General features: G+C 39.5%; 1 protein-coding gene across 1 annotated transcript; it reads left to right on the top strand.

The window, feature by feature from the left end:
• Nucleotides 1–2,091: 2,091 nt before the first annotated feature.
• On the top strand, nt 2,092–15,078 carry LOC118170816 (calcium-activated chloride channel regulator 2-like). Its single transcript, XM_035333380.1, is given in 14 exon segments — nt 2,092–2,250; nt 2,665–2,802; nt 4,476–4,626; nt 5,213–5,321; nt 6,231–6,399; nt 6,667–6,894; nt 7,560–7,787; nt 8,791–8,968; nt 9,798–9,904; nt 10,698–10,922; nt 11,637–11,907; nt 13,001–13,168; nt 13,745–13,981; nt 14,627–15,078. Coding segments are annotated over 14 exon segments (2,820 nt in total).
• Nucleotides 15,079–22,278: the final 7,200 nt, after the last annotated feature.

Here is a 22,278-nt window from a genome sequence, read left to right as displayed (position 1 = left end):
AATAAACAGGACTGTAATAGTTCCCAAGTCTAAAGTTAGCACCCATGGGACCATAAATTGGCAATGAACAGTAATCAAATAACCCTATCATTGAGTAAACTGCATAGCCATGCACTCTCATTCAAACAGAAGGTTTTGCTAATATTTCTGAAGAGAAAATACAAAATGAAGCTGTTATCATGCATAATTCCTCCACTGCACTATCAGTGGATGGATTTTTTTTCTCTTGATATGCTGCTGCCCTGATTATAAAACTGTTTCTTCCTCACCCTTTTTATCCAACCTTCTCTCCAAAAAGAAGAATTTGCCGTTCCTTTCTCTAGTCCAATCTTTAGACACTTACTGTCTTACGCAGCAATATTTGCCCAGAAGAGATGACAACATTTCTTCCTCCTCTCTTCTGCAAAATAGGTGTGGTGGTTTCTGCTAATTCCCTCACATTCTTGTCTATATCCCCCACTCCCTGCTGTGTCATGCCAGCTTCTCCAGCACGTCAGCAGGGAAGTCCTTCACTTGCCAGTGCATGGGGTCATCGGCATCAGGGCGAGCTACCTGTTGGGGTTATGATGCTGTAGAGTCCCAGTCAGGGACCCTTGTCTCTTTACATGGAAGACTTGGCAGAAGCAGTAGGTCACTGCTCGTGGAGCCGCAGCAAGTGTTTCTGCACCTGAAAAGATGAAAGGAATATAAGGAAATTCCAAGGTACAGGGCAGTAACAGGGAGCACTTTCTCCTTAACAATATTTTATGTGAAGGTCTGTGTGTCCTTCCTTTGGAGATCACTGATTTGGTGTTGATCTTGTTAGGTTTTGACTGAGAGGTGTTTGGGAACTTCTCACCCTACATGCAGATTATATAGCAGCTATAGCAATGCAGAACTTCCTGTACTGCATGCATTGACCTGCCCGGATCAGAGTTCCCAGTCCTCTTTGATCCCCATAAACCCAGCTGTATTGGTGCCACTCATTTCCATGTGAGTCACATTCAGCTCAGACAGACAGCTCAGCTACTTGCAGGAGACTTTGTATTGCCTAGAGAGGCAATAGTAGTTTTAATTTATTTCTCTTTTACTAACAAATCCTTTAATCTACATCCCTCAATTTAGTCTTTCTCCCTGTGCAGTGCAACCCAGGCAGTGAGTATATGAGCCCTGTTTGTTCCCATATGCATTTCCTGGGAATTGCACCAGTTCCTAATTTGCTACAGACTCTTTCATATTCTGAAAAGTGCCTGAGGAGCAGCGTGAGCTCCCAGAACCAGGGCAGGTCCTACGGGAATCTGCTCAAGACTTGGGAAATGGGATGGAGGCCTTTAGGTTGAAAGAAAGCAAAGGGAACACCTTACAGTGGTATTCCAGGCAGAAGGGCAGAAACAGCTGGGACAGTATTCTATTTTCAAAAAGCATTTTGTATAAACATGGTGTAGTTACAGTAATTCCTTTCCAGGACAAAGAAGCAATCTTGGACATATGTACAACTTCAGTTTTAGACAGGTTTGTAGAGGCCTTTACCTGGCCAACTTCTCTGTTACTATGAACAAGTAGTCCTGGGAATCCTAAAGTCCTGCAAGTTCTGTGTGTGGAGGCAGAGGCCCTGCTGCATATAAGTAAGGCAGGTAGTTGGTCTGGATACAGACAGTGTCTGCAGGAAAACAGGAAGCTGTTGGACAGCGAGCAATGTGGCGGGTCAGAGCCATGAACTGCAGCCTGGCTGGAGGTCACACTTCACCCCTGTCAAGCCATTCCCCCCGCATAGCAGCAGGGATCCCAGGCCACACTGGTCATTCACGGTGGTGCTCTGGGAAGACTGCTCTTGGATTTCCAAACCCCTGCTCAGGCCCAGACCCCGGACAGTGGCTCCCTGAGACAGCAGCGGTGCCCAGGGCTGACCCTTGAGGGCTTCCCCGGCGGGGCCCCGGCACAGGCCAGCCCCCCTGGGGCACTGCCCGGGCCAGCCGCGCCGCCGCGAAGCCGAGATGGCGCCGGGCCCCGCTACCCAGCCTGGGAGAGGGGGGCCCTCCGTGGGCAGAGCCGCCCGGGGAGGAGGGAGCCCGGCCGGCGCCCGCCTCGCCCGCCCACGCCCGCGGCTCCGGCATGGACGGCGGGGCCGCGACGGGGCCCGCGCTGCTGCTGCTGGCGCTGGCGGCGGCGGGGGAGGCGGCGGCGGTGTTGCGGGACGGCGGCTACGAGGGGCTGCTGGCCGCCGTGCACCCCCGGCTGCCGGAGGACGGTCGGCTCCTCGCCCGCCTGCAGGTAAGGCGGCGGCCCCCGAGGCGGCAGGCCCGCGGCTGCCTCGGTCCCGTGCTGGTGGTCACCAACCGGTGCCCCCGGCCCTGAGGGGGAACGGTCCCGACGCGTCTCTTTGGCCGCCACCAACCTCGATGGCTCATTTTGCCGGTCTCCAGAGAGGCAGCCCTAGCGTTTATGTCATCCTCGACGGTGAATGAGTGCTTCTAAAGCGGCCCTGAGATGCCTGAATGCGAGGTCTTGCAGAAATGGGACGATAGGATCAGATGGGATGATAGGATCGTTACACTGCCTTGATCAGATCACTGAGCTCTTTTCTTAATGTTTGCTGGCAAATGCCGTAGTCAGGACAAAATGCACAACGAACATACTGCTTAATCCAGTCAACCTGTTTTTTTTTTTCCATTGCTTATTTGCCAGGACATGATCACTGAGGCTTCTTCCTATTTGTTCAATGCTACAAAAGGAAGGGTCTATTTCAGGAGCGTGAAGATTCTGATACCTCCGACGTGGAAAGACAAGAGTTATGAGAAACCAAAACATGAGACCTACGAAACAGTAAGGCTCAACACCTGATGCAGAGAATAGAGCACACTAAAAAAAATCTTTTAAACATTTATTCATGTATCCAAATGTACACTAACTTTTAAAAAGTGATGTGAACAACCATCCACATGAGAATGCCCTTAAGAACTGGCAAAATCATGATCTAGGAACCACTGCTAGTAAATCCACAAGTAATGAGCATCAGTAACAACACAGAGCTGTACCATCCTTTTGGTTTTAAATGAGAAACAAGAGAGTGCTGAACTGCAAGAAGCTCCATGTTAAATCTGTCATAGTCCATAATCACAGTCCTTTGCAGGCTATTTAATTATATTGGAAAGCTGGCCTGCAACTGGACTGAATATCCTTGGTCTGAATATCCTGTCTGCTCTGAATATCCTTGTTATTACTAAGTTTTGTTTCTCTACTTGTTTCCACATTTATGACATGTCAAGGACCTTTGCTTGTGAGTTCCAGTATTTTGCTTTGTTATGTTTTTGGTTTGCCTTTTTTTTTTTTTTTTCTTTCCCTCTTGCTTTCTTAACCTATCATCCCTCTAATAACTCCTGGCTGGCAGTTGTGCTGATGACAGCAGCAATACTTGTCTAGGTGGAGTTTCAGACTGGAGTTTCAGGTCTGTCTCAAAAGCCAAGGAAATCCAAAAGAGCAGTCAGCTTGTTGCTACAGAGGTAGAAAAAGAAGCGGAGACTAGTTCACAATGATTAGTTTTCTCCATTTATTCCAAACTTTGTGTAGCTGGAATCCAGGAAATGGGATGCACATTAATCTGTGTTTTATCTACATGCATGGCCACTGGTACTTATGACCAGTTCCACAAGTAAGAGATATTTGCAGCAGATATTACAATATATTTTCTCACTAGGTTGTGTAATAACATCAACAAATCTTTATGAAAATGTATTGGTCATCAGAAAGAAGACTTTCCATTTGAAAGGCCCTTGGAAATTGGACCTGTCCTTATGTTTACACCTGCAAAAACATGTAGATGTGAATTCTTCCTCACTTGCTGTTTTTAAATGAAAAGAAGCTAGCTCTGTAAAAGATGTGTTATAGATTTGTAGGCATACTGTGGGTGGATACAGGAGACCTCAGCAAAAAAAAGTGCATAGAACTGTCTGTTTTGACCTTAAAGATGATCTTTCCTTTAATTCGATTAGTTTAAGGCTGATCATCATTGAAATAAACTGAATGGCATATTTGGATTTTATATTCTAAATTAAATTAACATTGGAACTTGCAAAGAGGAATATTTTATGTTCCTTCTCTCTGTGATGTTTTCTGCCAAGAATTTTAAGCTAATACATGAAATAGCAGTACAGAAAGGAAAAGCACAGCTATGTGCAAGAAAGGAAACATCCCTTTCAAGATCACTGGGCTTCTGGTGAAGGGACTTGCTTGACTCTCTATTTTATTACTGTAGTCAGAAGTATTTATTTTCTAAGAAATGTGTCTAATATGTAAAGAGCTTTAATAAAGGAATAAATACAGTAGTCTCCCACTTCAAGCTTTCATTATGCTGCTGGAAAATCTGTCCATAATCTGCTGTTAGTCTTTCTGTGGCAGAAGGTAGGAGCTCTGTTATGGGCTGGGTGGTATTACATTGTATCATGTACAACAGCAGAATACTTCTATCATTACTCAAGTTATTTTTTGTGTAATTTCAGGCAGATGTCATAGTGGCAGATCCTTATTGGAAATACGGTGATGATCCATACACCCTACAACATGAAGCATGTGGAAAAATGGGAAAATATATTCATTTCACACCTAACTTCATAGTAAATGATTATTTGACAGACATCTATGGTTCACGGGGTAAATTCCTTAAACCATTTACTTCACCAGCTTGCCCTTAGCAGTGCAGAACAAAAGATAGAAGAATCCTGAAAACTACATTGCATCACCCTTTCCTGTATATTTCCTGCACATGTCTCAGTAGCATGTGCTGCTGTGCAAAACCTGTGCTAATTGTATAAAGATAGTCTTTTGTTCCTAATCCCACACTAGTGTGGTTAATGGAAGATGAAGTTCTGGTTTGTTGAGGTTAGTTCTACTTCCAGCATCAAATTTTTAATTACAATTTGATGCATGTTTTACTCTCATGTAAGTGTTTATTAAAAAGCATTGCTTTTTCATCATATACTCCTAGAGTCTGAATACAAGCTCAAAGAAATGATGATAAAAGCCAATTTTAAGTGATGTAAAATCTAAGACTTTCAAATGATGTTATTTGAAGTTAGTCACACTTAGGCACAGATGTAAGTTGCTTTATATTAAAACTGTGTACAGCTAATTGTTGCTGGAAAGGTCCTGGTCAGGAAGTCCCCACTGTGGTGTTGCTGATTAGTTCTTCAGGCAGTGGCTGACTGCCGTTACGTCTGCCCTTCTGTCCTCCCTGCAGGCAGAGCCTTTGTGCATGAGTGGGCCCACCTTCGATGGGGGGTGTTTGATGAGTATGACAGTGACAGACCTTTCTATGTCACCGGGAAGAATCAGGTTAAAGTTACAAGGTAATACAGCATTTTTTCCTTCTACAAGCTCTGGTGCACTTCAGAAAGCTGCCTGATCATTTTCTATGAACTCTTAAGGCATCCCTATTTCTTTTAGCCCTTATTTTATCCATCATTAAATATTTTTCTTGTTTATGAATATTTTCTTCTGCATGATTTTTTCTGCATTTATCTTTCCACATTTCTGTCATTGACGGACTGGCAATGTTGGTGAGCATTACATTTTTCTGAACTGACACTGGAGACTTAACCACTTCCAAGCTCTGCTCCTGGAGAGGAAATGGTGCTTGTACAGAAATCCTTCTTCCCATGCTATTTGTCTGTTCAAGCTTTTCTGCCACTTCCCACCTCTCCCTTCTCTGGGTACACTGCAGATATTGGCTTTCCTATTAAGCTTCTCACTCTGTCTTCTTCAAAGAACTTTTTTCATCTTTGCTACTTCTGCACATATTCACCCCACACACCAGTGTAGGAATGCCCGACTTTCTACCTGCTTTTCCTTGCTGTCCATATGGCCAAATGGACATTGAGAAACAAAGTTCTATTACAGCACACTTGACCTGGTAACTCACTGAGATGGTACCTGTGCCTGTGGTACACCAGCAAGCCATTTACAGGCGTTTTCTAGGATACAGAAGTATTTGGAAGAGGTGGCTGCTGGATGAATAAGATTACTTCTGCAGTTGTAAACTTTACTTCTGTAACTGTAATATTTCTACTTAGTCAAGAGAATGATGTGATGGAGAAGTAAAACAACAACAAAAAGATTTTTCTTCATGTCTCATCACATATCTTTTTACGGTGATAACTTATACAGGAGGTGTGCAGAGTATACTGCAAACATCATTAATGTCAGCACTATAGTCAGGTAGGGTTTTTAAGTGGAAATGTATTCTGTTTTATCCTTAGGTGTTCCTCTGATCTTACTGGCATCTATGTCTGTGAAAAAGACTCCTGCACTGACGGTAGTTGTGTCATTAATAAGCTATCAGGGCTTTTTAAGGAAGGATGTGCATTTATTCCTGATAGAAATCAAACTGCAGTATCATCAATAATGTATATGCAAAGTTTATCATCTGTAAGTACAAACATATAAGAAGAGATTTCTTTAAATGAAACACACTGTTATAAAACTTCATATATCCTCCTTTTAGAAAAGCTATTTTTTTTCAACTTTTATGTAAGCAAATTAACCGAAATGCATACTGTTAATAATGTGGAATGATGTTTACTGTCAGCTGATGTCAACTACACAAGAAAATCAGCACCAATGGTTTTCTGTTGCTATATTTATTTTTTACTATGTTGTTCATGACTTCTTTTGTCTACTTGTTTTTCATTTTAGGTGGCTGAATTCTGTAATGAGCATAACCATAACAGAGAAGCACCCAATCTTCAGAATCGAATGTGTGACTACAGAAGCACATGGGAAGTAATTAAAAACTCCACAGATTTTGAAAATAATCCTCCATTAACCAACAGCAGCCTTATTACTCCTCCCTCCTTCTCATTGCTGCAGAAGAGAGACAGAGTCATCTGTTTAGTTCTTGATGTTTCCAAGACTATAGCTGGGGTAAATTCTTTATCAGATGTATTACATTGCACATTTTACTTTTTTTTGTCTCGTGTTTTCAGAAACTGTATTCATCTAAAAGTAGTCTCCATCCAGAGATGGAAAAATCTGGCTACAGATGCAAGGAATCAGTTTGACAGTGACAGAATTTGGGATATTATTTTCTTTTGAGGCAGAGGAGTGAAGATCAACATGAATGAGGCCAGGACGGTGATGCTGGACACTGGCCAGTTGACTGTCGGTAGCGAGGTTTTGAGAGAAATAAAGGACACTGCATGTTATAGTCTAAGTATTTAGGCTGGGTAGCCTGGAAGATGAGAAAGATGGACATGAGCTGGAAGGGCAGGGAAAAAAGTGGAAGGAACAAACAAAATTCCAGAAGAGAGGGATCTGAAAGTCTGAAGACAACCAGTGCTCAACAGTGAGTGGGCTAAGCATTTGATTAGTTTAAGGCTGATCTTCATTGAAATAAAGTGAATAGCATATTTGGATTTTGTATTCTAAATTAAATTAACATTGGAACTTGCAAAGGGAATATTCCATGTTCCTCGTCTTTGTGAAGTTTTCTGCCAAGAATTTTTAGCTATTAGTTTATAATTTGCAGCGTTCATTATTATTCCACAAGCTTACGAATCTATTTGTTTTTAAACTTCTTTTATATGTAGGCTAGCTGGATCAATAGATTGCATCAAGCAGCAGAACTGTATTTACTGCAAATTGTGGAAGAATACTCTTATGTTGGTATTGTCACGTTCAGTGACAGAGGAGAGATCAAAACTCATGTGCTCCAGATAGTGAGCGATGATGCACGGAAACAGCTTGCTTCGTATCTACCTACAGCTCCAGGGAGGGACAGAGCAAATGTCTGTGCAGGCCTGCAGCTGGCGCATGAGGTGAAGCATCGCTTCTGTTTGCACCACTTGTGTAGATTGTTCTTTTCAGTTATGAGGATTTCTGTGTCTAGGCTGCATCAAGTGTTTTCTACTGATTATTATGTAGTTTTTGAAAAGAACCTTTGTGGCCTTCCTGTGTACCTATTATGTATCATCTACTAATAATTAAAAATATAATAGCCAAGTAGCCTTCTTAAAATAACGTTATGTGATTGTTGTCATAGGGTTAATGATATATGCATTTTAAACTATCATGTTATATATTTTTAAACTTTGCAACTTTAGCCATTACAAATTTTATGAGCTATATAAGCTTTATCTTCTACTGTTTTTTTATATTATGCTTTTTAAATTATTCTTAAAAACGAGGCTGGCACACTCAGCATTTCTGCAGCCTTTGATTAAGGAAGATTTTGTTTGTTAACTTCAACTTCTGTTTCTCTAAAATCACATTTATTTTGGTGTTGTTTTGCAATATATATTCATTAACATGTTCTTATTATGGTATCTTTAAGTCCAGTATATTAAGGAGAATTTTTTCTTCTTTGGTTTACTTCTGCCTGCTGAGTACTGCAACAGTACAGCAAATGCCTCTTGTGAAATGTATTCATCCTGCCCCTAGGATGGGTCACCGCCGCTCTGAATTTGTCAGAGAAATGAAGCAGAATTTTTTGAGCAGCGATGTTTTTTCTTGTCTGATTTTAATTGACTTTCTGCATTCTGTAGCCTGTAGTCTCAGCCTTCTGCTAGGAGAAGAAGGGAAGTAAAAGAGGTGCTTCATGAAATGGAAGTAAAAGAGGTGCTTACTGCATGGCTCCTTGTCAAGTACCCATTTGCAGCATAGTCTTATTTTAGTCCCTTTCATTTCTATACCTTATTGAGGTATAAAACTTCCATGGTATTCATTCTCATAAAATTTCTTTAAAGATAGTGTCAAAAATAATTGCAATGTAGATGATGTGATATTTATAGCTTCTGCTAATGCTTGTTCTTCTACCATCAGGTCATTAGGAAGAAAGAAGGAAATCTGTATGGATCTGAAATTATATTGGTAACAGGTGGACAAGACAATAGTACGAGCAGGTGTTTTTCTGAAATGATTAACAGTGGATCGATCATCCATACCATTACTGTTGGGTCCTCAGCTGCTAAGGAAATAGAACACTTCTCCAAAGAGACAGGTAAATATAGGAACAAACCATGACTCTAGTCCTGAAAGTGTTCAACTCAGGTATGTCTAGTAAAGCTGGCATAAGTGTAAATTTATGTGAAACTTGGAACCTGACAATATATCTCTATTTGGAACAACCTCAAACAGTGAGTCTCAGACACAAATTTCTTTCTCAGAAAACGCCAGTGTCCTTCCTGTGACTTGGAATAAGACTCATTATGAAGTCCCTACTTCCACTCAAAGGTGTTAGAGCCACAGATCTAAAAAGAGATTGAAAGCCATTGGTACAGGCAACTAGACTAAGCAGAGAAGATCTAGGTTCCAGATTTTAATAGGTACTAGAGTGTAGCAACATCAGTGAAAATTCAGCACCTAAATAACTTACTTTTGCCAGGGACACTGGATGAAGAATACAGTTTTTATTCTTGCACATAGGTACTTATAAAAAGCTGTCCCTGAGTGTCTGTGTTGGAAATGGCCTTCATTCATGCAGGTAGCCTTGACAGGTCTTCAGCTTGATAAGCTTGTGCTACTTGTTTAAAAATGTAGTATTGTTATTGCAACATTACCAGGATATTTTCTTAAAGCAATGTAAAATTACTCCATATAAAGTAATTTCAGAGTAGTAAACTCCCTTTATCATTCTGATTCAAGAGTCATTTTGAAGCTGCTGGGAAAACTCTGATGAAGAAGATGGTCAGAGGCCATGGTTAAGGGAGGTGGCTGTCCTCCCTCCCTGACTGTTCTGTGACCCGTGGTACATCTTGAGAACCTGATGTAGTTATTGTGTCATGTATAATATGTAATAGCTAAATTTGTAATCAACTGTGCTGTTTCAGGAGGGCTGAAGTATTTTGTTCCTGAAAGACTGGACTTCAGTGACTTACTGGATGTTTTCACTGGCATTTTGTCCGGAAGTGGAGATACTTTCAATCAATCTGTTCAGGTTTGTCATATGAGCAAAGTTAATATTTCTGCTTCCCGTTTTTTTAGATAAAATCAAAATGTAGCAAATTTATCCAGGTGTCCTACTTTCTCTTTTCAGATGACCACTTCTCCAGCCTGGTGTATAGTCCTCTATTTGCAGGTTGAGCAAAGTGTTGAGAGACAATGTAGTTGTGTTTACCTTCTTTTGTGTAATCTGGAAAACTGTAGAAAGTTCCCTCAGATTCGACTGTGTGCTAGAGTCTATCAAGCTTTTTCTCTGCAGTTTACAGAGATAATTATCACCCCACACAAGGCATTGAATGTCATCTGACAATTTGATCCTTCAAGGAAGGAAGTCATGAGGGCAAAGATCTGTCTCCATCAGGAATTTTATTTATTGCTATTTTTTTCCTCATGGAAGAGCATGTAGATGGAACTTTAAACTCATAAATCAGTTTTATTCAGTGTTATGCTCTGTAAGAGCAGTATTGCTTTTGAGCTGGGAAAGTGTCAATATCCCACATAGCTATATGTTTCTGGAATTCCATCCAGCAGAAGTGTAACATGAAAAGAAGGCTACTGGGCCTAATTTTTCTGTCATTTCTGTGATTGGATGGAACTGTCACTAAATTCTACTGTTTTGTATTTGAAGGGGAGAATAACGTCCCCATTTATTATAAAAAATTAATATTGGTGTGTGTTTTCATTTCTTTTCAAGTCTATCAGGTCTGATATTTAAAGTGGTAGAATAAGTCCTTCTTTCTCAGAATATGTGATTTTCAAAACTGACAGAATAATTTTGTTTTTGATAGATCAAAAGTGCTAGTGAAAGTATTGGAGGGTACAAGCAACTCAGGAGAGCAGTGACTATTGATAGCACCGTGGGAAGAGAAACCTTCTTTGTAGCCACCTGGCAAGCTGCTGAACCACCTGAGATCAATCTGGTTGATCCCAATGGGAAAAGCTATACCAGCAAGGACTTTGTCTTTGATTCAGTTTTCCATGTAGCGCGTCTCCAGATTCCAGGAACTGCAGAGGTACAACTTATGGTCTTTTTTTTGCCTTTTTACAATGAAACACCCTGACTCAACATTGCTTCGATTCTAATAAAGTTATGTTAAGGAAAATCATTTAATAGCATGAGATAGAATGGCTCTGCCACACTATGTTAGTATGACTGCTGTTGTGTGCCAAACAGAAGCATCTGCTGTGTTCAAGGGCATTATCTGAAGGTGTGGGTTTTTTATTGCTTCAAACTTAGCTTACAACTTAACTGCAGGTTTCTGAGTAATATCAGTAGCCAGTAGACAAGTCTTCCGTCTTGTTTCTCTTCTAAGTAGTAGATAGCATTACAAGTGTGTGTTTTTTCTTTTTAACTTCATAATTCATTTAAAATTACTGCATTGTTCACAGAAATGTCTTCCCATCATTAAAATTCTGAAAACTTGTTTTTTCCCCATAAAAATTAATCATTAATTTCTTAAATAGTCCACAGAAGCTAAGGAAGTAAATTGAATCTGATGCTTGTGGTCTCACATGGAATAGTTGCCAAACAATTGGCAAAAGACAGAGGACAACTGGAAAACATTTCTTCATTCTGAGTTGCATTTATGAGTGTTCCCACTGACAGAAACAAAGCTTGAAGGATGTTACCTAGTCTAAGTAGGCTGTCAGAATTTAAATAAGCATAAATTAAATTATCCAAGAGTGACTTATTTCATTTGAAAATATTTGGTTGTTGTTTTTTTCAGACAGGGGAGTGGACATGCACACTGACAAATGTTCACCTGGCTCCTCAAGTTCTAACCATGACAGTAACTTCTCGAGCAGCAAATTCTACTATACCTCCTGTGGCTGTGAAAACCCATATGAGTAAAGATATAAATTACTATCCCAGTGCAATGGTTGTCTACGTACATGTTAGTCATGGCTTTTCCCCTGTTCTTGGAGCAAACGTGACTGCTGTCATCAGTCCAGAGAATGGAGATCCCATTTTCTTGGAACTTCTGGACAATGGAGCAGGTAAAAAGACTCTAGGAATATAAATTCAAAAATATATAGAAAATGAAATTAAAGGGCTCCCCTAAGTGCTACCTTCACTAAATACTGTATGATACAATGCATTGAGATCGAGTTTCCAAGGTTCTGTGGTAACACACAAGAGTACAACAAACAGTTGGTGCTGTTTCTAGATACACTTTGATTCAGAAAAGGATTATTAAATCAATGCATAAATTAAATACAAAGACATGTTCCAGTAATCAGAATTGTGTTGTGTACATTAGCTACCAGTTGTAATTCAAGATGATCAAAATGAATGATGTTCAGCACATTGGAAGATGAGGTCTTTAAAGCTCAGTAACTTAAAAAGCTGTTAGCAGACTGAAGTATAACCACCTACAGGCAGAAATTGGAGGCCCTGTGCTTTACTTCCTCTTACAGTTGCCAAGCAAAGGTGTAAATATCCAAAGGAGTTTAGATTTAGTAATATTTTAACTTGTGCATTTGCTTTGCAAAAAATATTCTGGTTACTTCAGCATGCTGCAAGGCAACAGTCTTACATGCAGTCCATCATATTGGTAAAAAGGATTTTATGCAGAGTAGGTAGTTATGAAATCACTTTGGTAACTTTTGGAGCTACTTCGATAAAGCGTTTCTCTATATTAAATTTCACGACTGAAAATGATCAGAAGTATAATGAATACTCTCTGGTTTGTGCCACCATAGGAGTAAGTCCATAAATTAGAAGTACGTTTCAGGAATGTACACTGGGCACTTTGGAGGTGAAGCTCCAGCCACCCCATTTCCCCTGAATTCCTGGGCGTTTTCCCAGATCCCATCTCAGGGGTCCAAGTGTAATAACTTGTGAAATAATAGATTATTTTCCTAAGTTAGCTTTTCCTTCAGTTAACATGCCATACAAACAGGTATCTTAACTTCAGATCAGAGTCTTAAAGTTTTAACATACAACCAAAGGCAGAGGATATGCACAGGTTGCATATCAGAGGAGAATTCACCTATTATTCTTAGATTCTAGTTTCTGTATGTGAATCTAGAAAGCATAAATAAGCACATCCATTTCTGTTTGATGTTAATTTGTCATTTTTCTGTCTAGGTTCTGACATTGTTAAGAATGATGGCATATATTCCAAGTACTTGTTTTCTTTCCCTGGCAACGGCAGATACAGCCTGAAAGCTCATGTCCAAGCTAACAGGACTATTGTGCCACAAACTGCAATGCTGTGGAGTCATGCCATGTATATACCAGGTTACGTAGAAAATGGTAAGGTAAAGCAATGCAGGGAAAACGATACAGCTATCTATTCCAGCACCTGAATATATCACATCCCTTCACGAATACTAGGAGCAGGTATTAGAACAACCGCCCAGCTAGGAGATATTCAGTTATGAAGACATTAACACAAAAAGAGCCTGTATACCCCAGAATATTGAAGGTATACCTCAAACAACTGTAATGGGGCAGTACCTATGTAGTACAGATAGACGGGATTTGTGTTTTGTTTGTGAAAAGACTAATGATAGGCTTGTTAAGTAATAATGACTATTATTACTTATATTCAGTCATCCTAAATTAAGAACTGTTACAGTATTAGGATATTAAACTCTCCTGTAATTATTTTATAACAAGCAACAGTTACTGCAATTTAATATTAGCTTTCTTAGTAATTAGCACTCTTGAAACTGTAAAGAAACAGATTCTGCACTAGAAATGATTGTACTTAATTGAGGTTTATAGATTTTTCAGATTTAAAACAATATAAATGAGGTGATGTTCAGGTCACCTGCAGAGTACAATAATACGCAAGAAGTTAAGATTGAGCATTTTTTAATGCTGTAGGTAAACTCAAGATGAACCCATCAAGACCCCCAGTTATTAAAAGTGATATTCAGTTCAGAAGAGGAGGTTTCTGTAGAACAGCTGTGGGAGGATCCTTCATAATATCTGCAGTTCCAATGGGACCTCATGCTGATGTGTTTCCGCCATGTAAAATTATTGACCTTGTGGCTAGAATAGAAGATGATAAAGTCATTCTATCATGGACCGCACCAGGAAATGATTTTGACAAAGGCCGAGGTATGTTCATAGCTTGCCAGCCTGCTTCCTACCCAAAGTGAAAGATCTGTAATGGAGTTTAGTCTTACTGACACTAGTGGGGATTTTCTTATAAACTGGTGGTTCTAGGGCTTTATTCTTTCTCTGCTCTTGCAAAGATTTTAAATGGAATTAGACGATAAGCTTTTTGAGAGTTTCAAAATCAGTGCTGGTGATTTTGATGGAAGGCTTACTTTTATTAAGTTGTAGTGTTCTGCCAGTCATGGAAGTAGACATTACTCTGTAACTGTAAAGAAAAAGTGTAAATAAACATCAGATTCAGTCAAGTAGGAATTTTACTTCGCTTACTGTTATGTCAAAGTTGATGAAGTCAGAAATAATGACAGACTTCAGTGTGGGCTCATGATAACCACCATCACTTCTTCATTTCAATGCTGTGCTGTGAGAAATTGAATCATTCAAGCACTTAGTTTAGGTAACGAGTTTTTGCAGATCTATCCTCATGCTGCATTGATTTTTTTATGGTGCTGAACTGACTTATGAAGAAAATACTAGGTAAGTAGTATTTTGGAAGTGTTTTGAAAGGAGAGTATTTGGAAAGAGATCAGAAGTTTGAATGATAGCTAACACACAGATGACAATATCTTTTAATATTTGTATTTTCAGCTGCAAGTTATGAAATCAGAATAAGTGAGAGTCCTCTGGAACTAAGGGACAGCTTCTATAACACCGCTTTAGTGAATACTTCTACTCTGTCACCTCAGCATGCTGGCTGCAAAGAAATATTTGCATTTAAACCAGAAGCTTTTACAACAGGAAACGTAACCATAACTTATGTTGCAATGCGTGCCATTGATGACGTTTTTCTTCACTCTGAGCTGTCTAATATTGCGCAAGCAGTAAAGTTTGTTCCCCCAATGGTGTATCCCACTTCTAATATAGAGTTCAGTTTTTCAACAATATTGTTACTAGTCTTTGGATTACTAACAGTAGTGTGTCTTACAGGAAGCACAACCCTTTGTTTAGTAAAGAAAAAGAAGAAAAAGACACTTTCAGAAAATGCAGCTAAGTTGCTTTAACATAAAGTGTCAGAGCTTGTTAGAGCTCCAGGTATTTAAAAATATTTAACTGCTCTGACTTGCAAAAGTACATATCCTACAATAAACAGAATAAATAAGTAATCACATTAGAGATATTGAAGTGATTTGTTAGCCATATCATGCCATCTATGAATTTGATAACAGAAGGCCTAGTTACAGTAAAACAAGTCATATGCTGATAGCTTGTACCATAGAGATGCAATATCTGTCTATGAACTTACATGTGTGCTGTGCAATGTCATAGGCTATTCTCACTGTGTGGTGAAAAAATTGTAATTAAATTGAGAGAGATACCGAAGACAGTGTGCCTTATTTAAAAACAGAAAATAAAAATAATAATTAAAGAAAAAGGGCAAAACAAAGCAGTATGAGTTCCTGTAGTTCTCATTTACGTTTATGTAAACACGTGCCATTCAGCTTTCAGGTACGGTGGGGAATTCCAAAGGAAGAAGATCAGAGGCTGAAGGCGCTTAATTGAGAAACTCTTTGTTGAGGCAGAAATAACCTTTGTCCTGACCCTACAGAAGGCAAAAGAGTGTTTGCTGAATACCTGAGCAGACAAGGGAAGGAGCACAAGAGGTACACACAAAGTCCATCCGGCACACTCTGCTTTCACATCTAAAGTGTCAGTTAAGGGTGTTTGGAGGGAAACTTTGCCAGTGTACAAGTGTTTCCAGTATGTTACTCTCTTCTACTCATCACTTGTATCCTTAAACCACAGAGCTGAATCTCTTGGTTGTTAGTTGCTACTAAAGGAAACAGTTGCATTAGAATTGGATTAGCCCTGTTGTTGCTGCTCTGCTGGCGTTTAGAAGGCTGAAAAGTGCTGATTATCAGCTCTTGGGATTGCTTTGAGTTTACTATGTCCTTCAAGGATCTCTTTTGATCCTATAAACACATTAATTTTTTTCTTTAATTTTTAACTACATCTGTGCGTATGAATATATATGAGTGTGTGTATTGTGCATGCGTGTGCATGCAGTGTGTGGGGTTACATTTGTTTCCCGTAACATGAAATTGCAAATGTAATGATTATCTTGCTGTAAAACCATGTATAAAGATAAGGCAGTGCAATATTTTATAGCTGGAGTCTGGGTCAATTTGTTCTTCACTACCTGGAAGAAAAAGAATTGAGGAAACTTCTAGAATGTCTCCTCTATGTAAAGTCAAATTTGCATTGTTTTCTTGGAATGAATACTGAATGGATACTGAATTAAATACAACAAAGTCAGCCAGAGTCTGTATTGCTAAAAGGATCTTTTCCTCAAAGAATACAGGAGTGTACACAGCATTTCAGAGCAGGTGCAAACTTCGGGAGATTGTCACATTGCTAATATTTGACATTTACATGTCATCGCCACCATGTCCTTATTGCACCTCCGTGAGGTGACAGCTGCTGCTGCTGCACCCGAGAAGCAGCCAATTTTGAGACAGCTGCAGGTGGAAATAAATGGGGTCTGCTGAGAAGCTGCCTGTGGCAGCAGTGAGATTGCTGTTTGGTGCTTTAGCTCCTCAGCAGTAATGCAGATTGGAAAGAGCAAAAGCGCAAAGGAAAGGAAAGGGCATGGAAAGGAGTTTGGGGACAGGAAGGACCCTTGCCACAATCTCTCCAGAGTGAAAAACTGAGGGCTCTTCTGAGAACTCTGAGTTCTCTCTCAGTGACTTCTCTCAGTGAGGTCTCTCTCTGTGAAAGAGACCAGAACGTGTAAAGGGAATAGGCATGAAGCCACTGGAGCTAGATAGCACTCTCGCCTGTTCCTGATCCTTATGGAGTGGTGAATTAAGGAAGTGGTGGATTTTTACTTTTACCTGCGTCCAGATACCCCTGGTATCTTAGGCTTAAAGACTTCCTATGCTAATGTAGGAGGTGAAAGAAATAAAACTCTGCATTATTCAATGAATTTAGGATCAGGAATAGGTAAGATGGAAAAAGGAGCAGGAAGAGAAGGGATGACTGTCCTGGTTTCAGCTAGGATAGAGTTATTTTTCCTCCTAGTAGCTGGTAGGGTGCTATGTTTTGGATTAGGATGAGAAGAGTGCTGATAACATGCTGATGTTTTAATTGTTGCAGAGCAGTGCTTACACTAAGCCAAGGACTTTTCAGCTTCTCGCTCTGTCCTGCCAGTGGGCAGGCTGGGGGTGCAGCAAGAGCTGGGAGGGGACAGACCCAGGACAGCTGACCCAACCTGGCCAAAGGGGTATTCCACACCTTATGGGGTCATGCTAAACAATATATAGGGGTGGCTAGCCAGGGTGGGGGGGCTGGCTGCTCAGGGATGGGCTGGGCATCGGTCAGTGGGTGGTGAGCAATTGCATTGTGCATCACTTGTTCGTACACACTATTATTATTATTATTATTTCCTACCTTAATAAACTGTCTTTATCTCAACCCACAGGCTTCACTTTCCCGTTTCTCTCCCCCATCCCAGAGGGGGAGGGAGGAAGGTGAGCGAACGGCTGTGTGGTGTTTAGCTGCTGGCCGGGTTAAACCACAATGACCCAGGCATTTCAGTGGGAACCTGGTCTGGAAGAAGTTGGTGCTGCAGCCAGGACAGGCCCTGCTCCCTTGCCTGTAACTGCTCAGCCACCACCTTCCTTCAGCTGCCACCAAGTAACCTCAGTAAACCAGATCAGTTCCCTGATTCAGCTGGAAACTCTTTTGTGTTTCCAGTACAAGGTATGGCACACAGTCCAGTGTTACTTTGGCCTACATTCCTTTGTGAAACCCCACCCTCCGAAGAGGGTGAAATGTTACAGATGTAGGTGATTTTGTCTTCTGTCCTTTGAGACCATTTCACGTTCTCACTGATTGAACCAGGGAAGAAGGAGAGAGGTGCATCACCAGGAAAATAATAATAATAAAAAAAAAAAAAAAAGAGGAAGAAAATAAATTATCTTTTCCATTGCATCAAATTAAGAGACAGGGATAAAATAAGCTTAAGGTTTGTAATAGTTAAAATCAAATGGGCAAACAAAGAAACAAACAAATGAAAACATCACCACCAAGAACAAAAAAAAACACCCAAGCAGGAACAGAAAGCAGGGCATAAGGAAACCAGAATATCAGAAAGAAAGAATTGTTTGGCTTCAATTAGCCAGAAAATGGCTGGCTCCATGTACTATATTGCAATAGGACTGTTTTGACAATGGAGCAATGACAGTAAATGTTAACTGCTTACTCCATGATGAAAGAAAATTCTAAAGTTGAAATGCTTTTTTCATGTCAACTATCAGTTCTATTCTGCAGGTGATAGCAGAATAGAACTGCTAATGGAGTGGCAGGTCCAAGGTGTGACTGTAGTTGTAAGAGGCTGTAGGACAGTATTTCTCCCCCATGTTCTGCCTCTAAGCAAGTGCTTGGTTTCCTGTCAGAGTCTTTTAGAAGATATTGCTTGATGATCAATAATAAAGACAATGCAAGACTATAGTCATGTCATCTTGCATTGATCTTTTTTGGTATTTGGCAGAATGTAGAGGAGTAAGCAAATGAAAAAACATTTGAAGGTTCTGCCTTCCTTTGCGGACTTCCTGCAGTGCAACGCTGACTGCTGTTCTGAAGAAATGAAAAATGACTGCTGTTCTGAAGAAATGAAAGGAAAGAACAGCAAAATTGGATTTCCGTGTAAAGGTTTCAGGAAGCTGTCTTTCAGTCTAAGACTGGAGATACTGCCCACTCATTTATGTCAGTGCTGCCAAATACTGTACAGGTTATAAAAAGGCACATGACTGGACATACCACAGGCCATGGCATTTCCAACCATTTCTTGTTCCTACTTGGCTTGGACTCAATGAAAGAGCTGAAGGTGTTTACAACTGAATGTTACAGGAACAATTTTCTTCAGGAAGTAAACTAGCTCAACTAGATAGTTAAGTTTAGGAAGCAATTTGGAAGCAACCTGCTATTTCAAATCTCTAGAAATATATCCCGAGTAAAGTCAGTTAGATGGGCCAGTAAAAAAAAAAAAAAAAAAAAAAAAAAAAAAATAAAGTTAGGAAGAGATGGAAAAATATGCTAGGGAGCAGGTAGAATAATTTGTCTGTTTTCCCAAGAATCTGATCCAAGATTTCAGAGGTGCACCAAATCAGACTTGATCTTTGCAGTCTGGCAGTTAAAGGCTGGGGTGTGTGAAGGCTGGGGGTAGCTGTGGGAAGGCTACAGATAAAGGTGATTATAGGCCGGTTAGAGTCTGTTGGTGCATTTAGGATTTTGATAAAAGAAATATGTAAAAAAGACAGCAATTAAGTGAATATATAAAAAGCACTCATAAGAAGTAATGAGAGTATAAAAGGAAGTCTGCAAAAGGGTGACTGCTGTATTATCCTGCCTTACAGGGAAGTGCCGTATCATTTCAGCCAAAAAAAGAATTTACCTTTTGACTTCACATTGTGTAATGATCCTGTTCCAAGGTGTGGCTCTTCATTTTTCTTCCTGTCCTCTAGCATGACAATACTCTTTCTATGTTTGTAGTAGGATGTTAAGGAAAAAATATACAATTTTTATCTCATCTGAACTAGAGAGATATAAATTTTCCATTGGAAAAATGACAGAAATCTTCCTTCAGAAAAGTTCAGATTAATACTGTTTGCTTTCTGCTTGACTAAGATGGGAAACTGATCCCAGGCCAACAGTGAAAGCTGGGAGGCTAACTAATTTATTCAGTAAAGTGTGTCCCTCTTGAAGACGTAGAAAATATTCTAGCTTGATTAGGCATAGCTCTAGACAGTCACATCACTTCTCAAGTGGGAAATGAGACTTTTACATGATTACATTTATTTTGCTTAGACCTGCATGGATGATCATAGTAGAAGGAGCTCTGCTGGAGACCAAATGAGCAGGTATGCCAGGAGACCTGGTTCTTGGCTTTCAAGCTTCTCTGTTGCTATTGCTTTTAAACTTTTGCCTTATCTACCAAAAGGAATTGTACCCATGTTTACAGTTGTTGCAATAAACCAATGTCCATATTTCCGCATAACCAACAATATCTCCTTCTCAGCCTTTTCTCTCCAAGACTGCTCGAATTTTCCAGCTCCACCTCCCTCCCCCCCCCCCAGAAATACCAGGAAAGTGGAAAACCTTTCTTACACCATTTCAGCCAAAATATTTTTTAACTGGAAAAACCCAGCCCAGGCAGGAGAAAGGGATGAGGAGACCGAAACTGTGGAGTCTACTCCTCAGGTACTCCTTCTTATACAAACACCTTCAATATCAGAGTAACTTTGTAATGCCATTGCACTATCTTGTGTTTCATACTGGACAAGTCTATTGGCCTTTGGAGTTGCACATAGTAGAACTAAGCATGTGTCCTGTAAAAGAATTTTCAATTCCTCTGTTAGTGCAGTAATATTAAAGGAAATGACTGGATTAAGAGCATACAGCAAGAAAATATTGCAGCCTGGTACAGTAAATCCATGGATCAAACTAAACACAAAGATCACAGTAAATCTAAGACAAAAAGCTGTCAAAGACTGAGTCATGCATGATTTCCAGTTCTGGCTCCCTGACATGGCCAAATACACACATTTAACCCCCTTGACATCTCCACACATATTAACTGCTGAATTCTCTTCGTCATAACTCCTTGATACTGTAAAAGTCAATAAATTTTGCTTTTCTCCGTTATTGTGGAGGGGGTGTGTAAAAAGGAGTTGGACTTTACTCTTCCTAAGGCTCCAGTGACTACTAAAAGCAAACAGAATACAATTTTGGTTTTGCTTAAGTGCCTCCTCAGATCAGAGGTGAATTGAAGGTAGCAACTAGAGAGTATGACAGACTGAATAAGTGAATAACAATCAATATAAGTTAGAAATTGGCAACGTAGAAAGTTGATGAGGGATAACAGTTTCTAAGGAAAACACGGCTGGTGGCAAAAACAACCGTATCAGAAACATCAAGAAAAAGCTTATCCTAGAATAAGGTAGTTAACATATACAATAAAAGGATTACTGGTTACTAAACTATAAAGGAAAGAAATTATTAGCTAATTATTCTATCCACTGTTTGGGAAAAAAAGTGGTATGATATCATTTCATACTGTGACAATCACAAATTATTTGTTGATCCACTAGTAAAACAGATGGAAATAAGTTTTCAGGCAGAAGTATTTTGAAATGTGTGTGCCTGGATAATTTTTGCACAGTGATATTAAATAGTTGTATAAGAATTTCAACAGCAGTTTACTCTTCTGACTATTAAGGACTCTTACAATATCACCAAGAGGAAATAATATTCTTATAAAAGGCAGAGAGGATGACCTGAAAAATTATTGGAAAATTTACCATCTGTTCCACAAAAATAATTGAAAGACATATAGAAATAATTCAGTAATGAATTCAGCTATGAAAATATTATCAAACACGACCACATTTATTCATTTTTTATTTTTTTTTATACAGTTAAGACTGTAGGATAGATTAAGGATATAGCTATATCATCAAATGTCCGTGATACAGCCTGACAATGAAATTTAAAATATAGCAATGTGCTCAGTTAACCAAGCACCTCATTAACAATTAGGAACTTCTTAGCAGATGACTCAAAAAGTAGCTGGTAGAAAATCATCACCTCACAGACATTTCTCAAATCATTGCAAATCAGTTATAGGCATGACGGTATTAAATATTTTGACAAGGAATTGAGTAAAATGTAAGGTCACTTTTGCAGAAGTTTTTTAGAATATGAAGTGGGAAATGTCAAGGAGTGTTAGAACAGCCCCATGGAGTAATCTGGCTTGCTTGACAAACTTTTCCCTCTCCAGAAAAACACATTTTAATCCAAATGTCATGATTATTCACCTAAAGGCAAAGGATTCCAGTCATTTAAGAGGGAGATATTACATGCCAAGTAAAGTCTACAAAATTTATCAGCACTTTTAATCTCTCAGTCAACTGATTTTGTTTCAATTCCATATTACATTATTATTGCACTACTATAAATATTTTTTCATGAAATTCCAAAGAGCTTTGTTTGTACAATTATTTCTGCTTACTCAGAAAAGGACCCTGACTAATTTTGACATTAAGTAAATAAAGTAACATAGACTAACTGAAAAGGCATAAGGAAGTAAAATTTATTTTTTAGGTGGCACTAAGATGGAAGCATTTCTTCCTGAAATTAACGTGTAACTGAAGGTAACGAGCTTATCCAATCACTTTTCACTGTACTCACATAGACCAAAGTCTTCCTGCAAAGTGTTACGCCTCTCTTGACATCAAAGGCAT

The sequence above is a fragment of the Oxyura jamaicensis genome, chromosome 8, assembly GCF_011077185.1.
Source record: "Oxyura jamaicensis isolate SHBP4307 breed ruddy duck chromosome 8, BPBGC_Ojam_1.0, whole genome shotgun sequence".
Taxonomy (NCBI): domain Eukaryota; kingdom Metazoa; phylum Chordata; class Aves; order Anseriformes; family Anatidae; genus Oxyura; species Oxyura jamaicensis.
The sequence above is the reverse complement of the archived record's forward strand: the minus strand, read 5'-3'. Positions and strand labels throughout refer to the sequence as shown.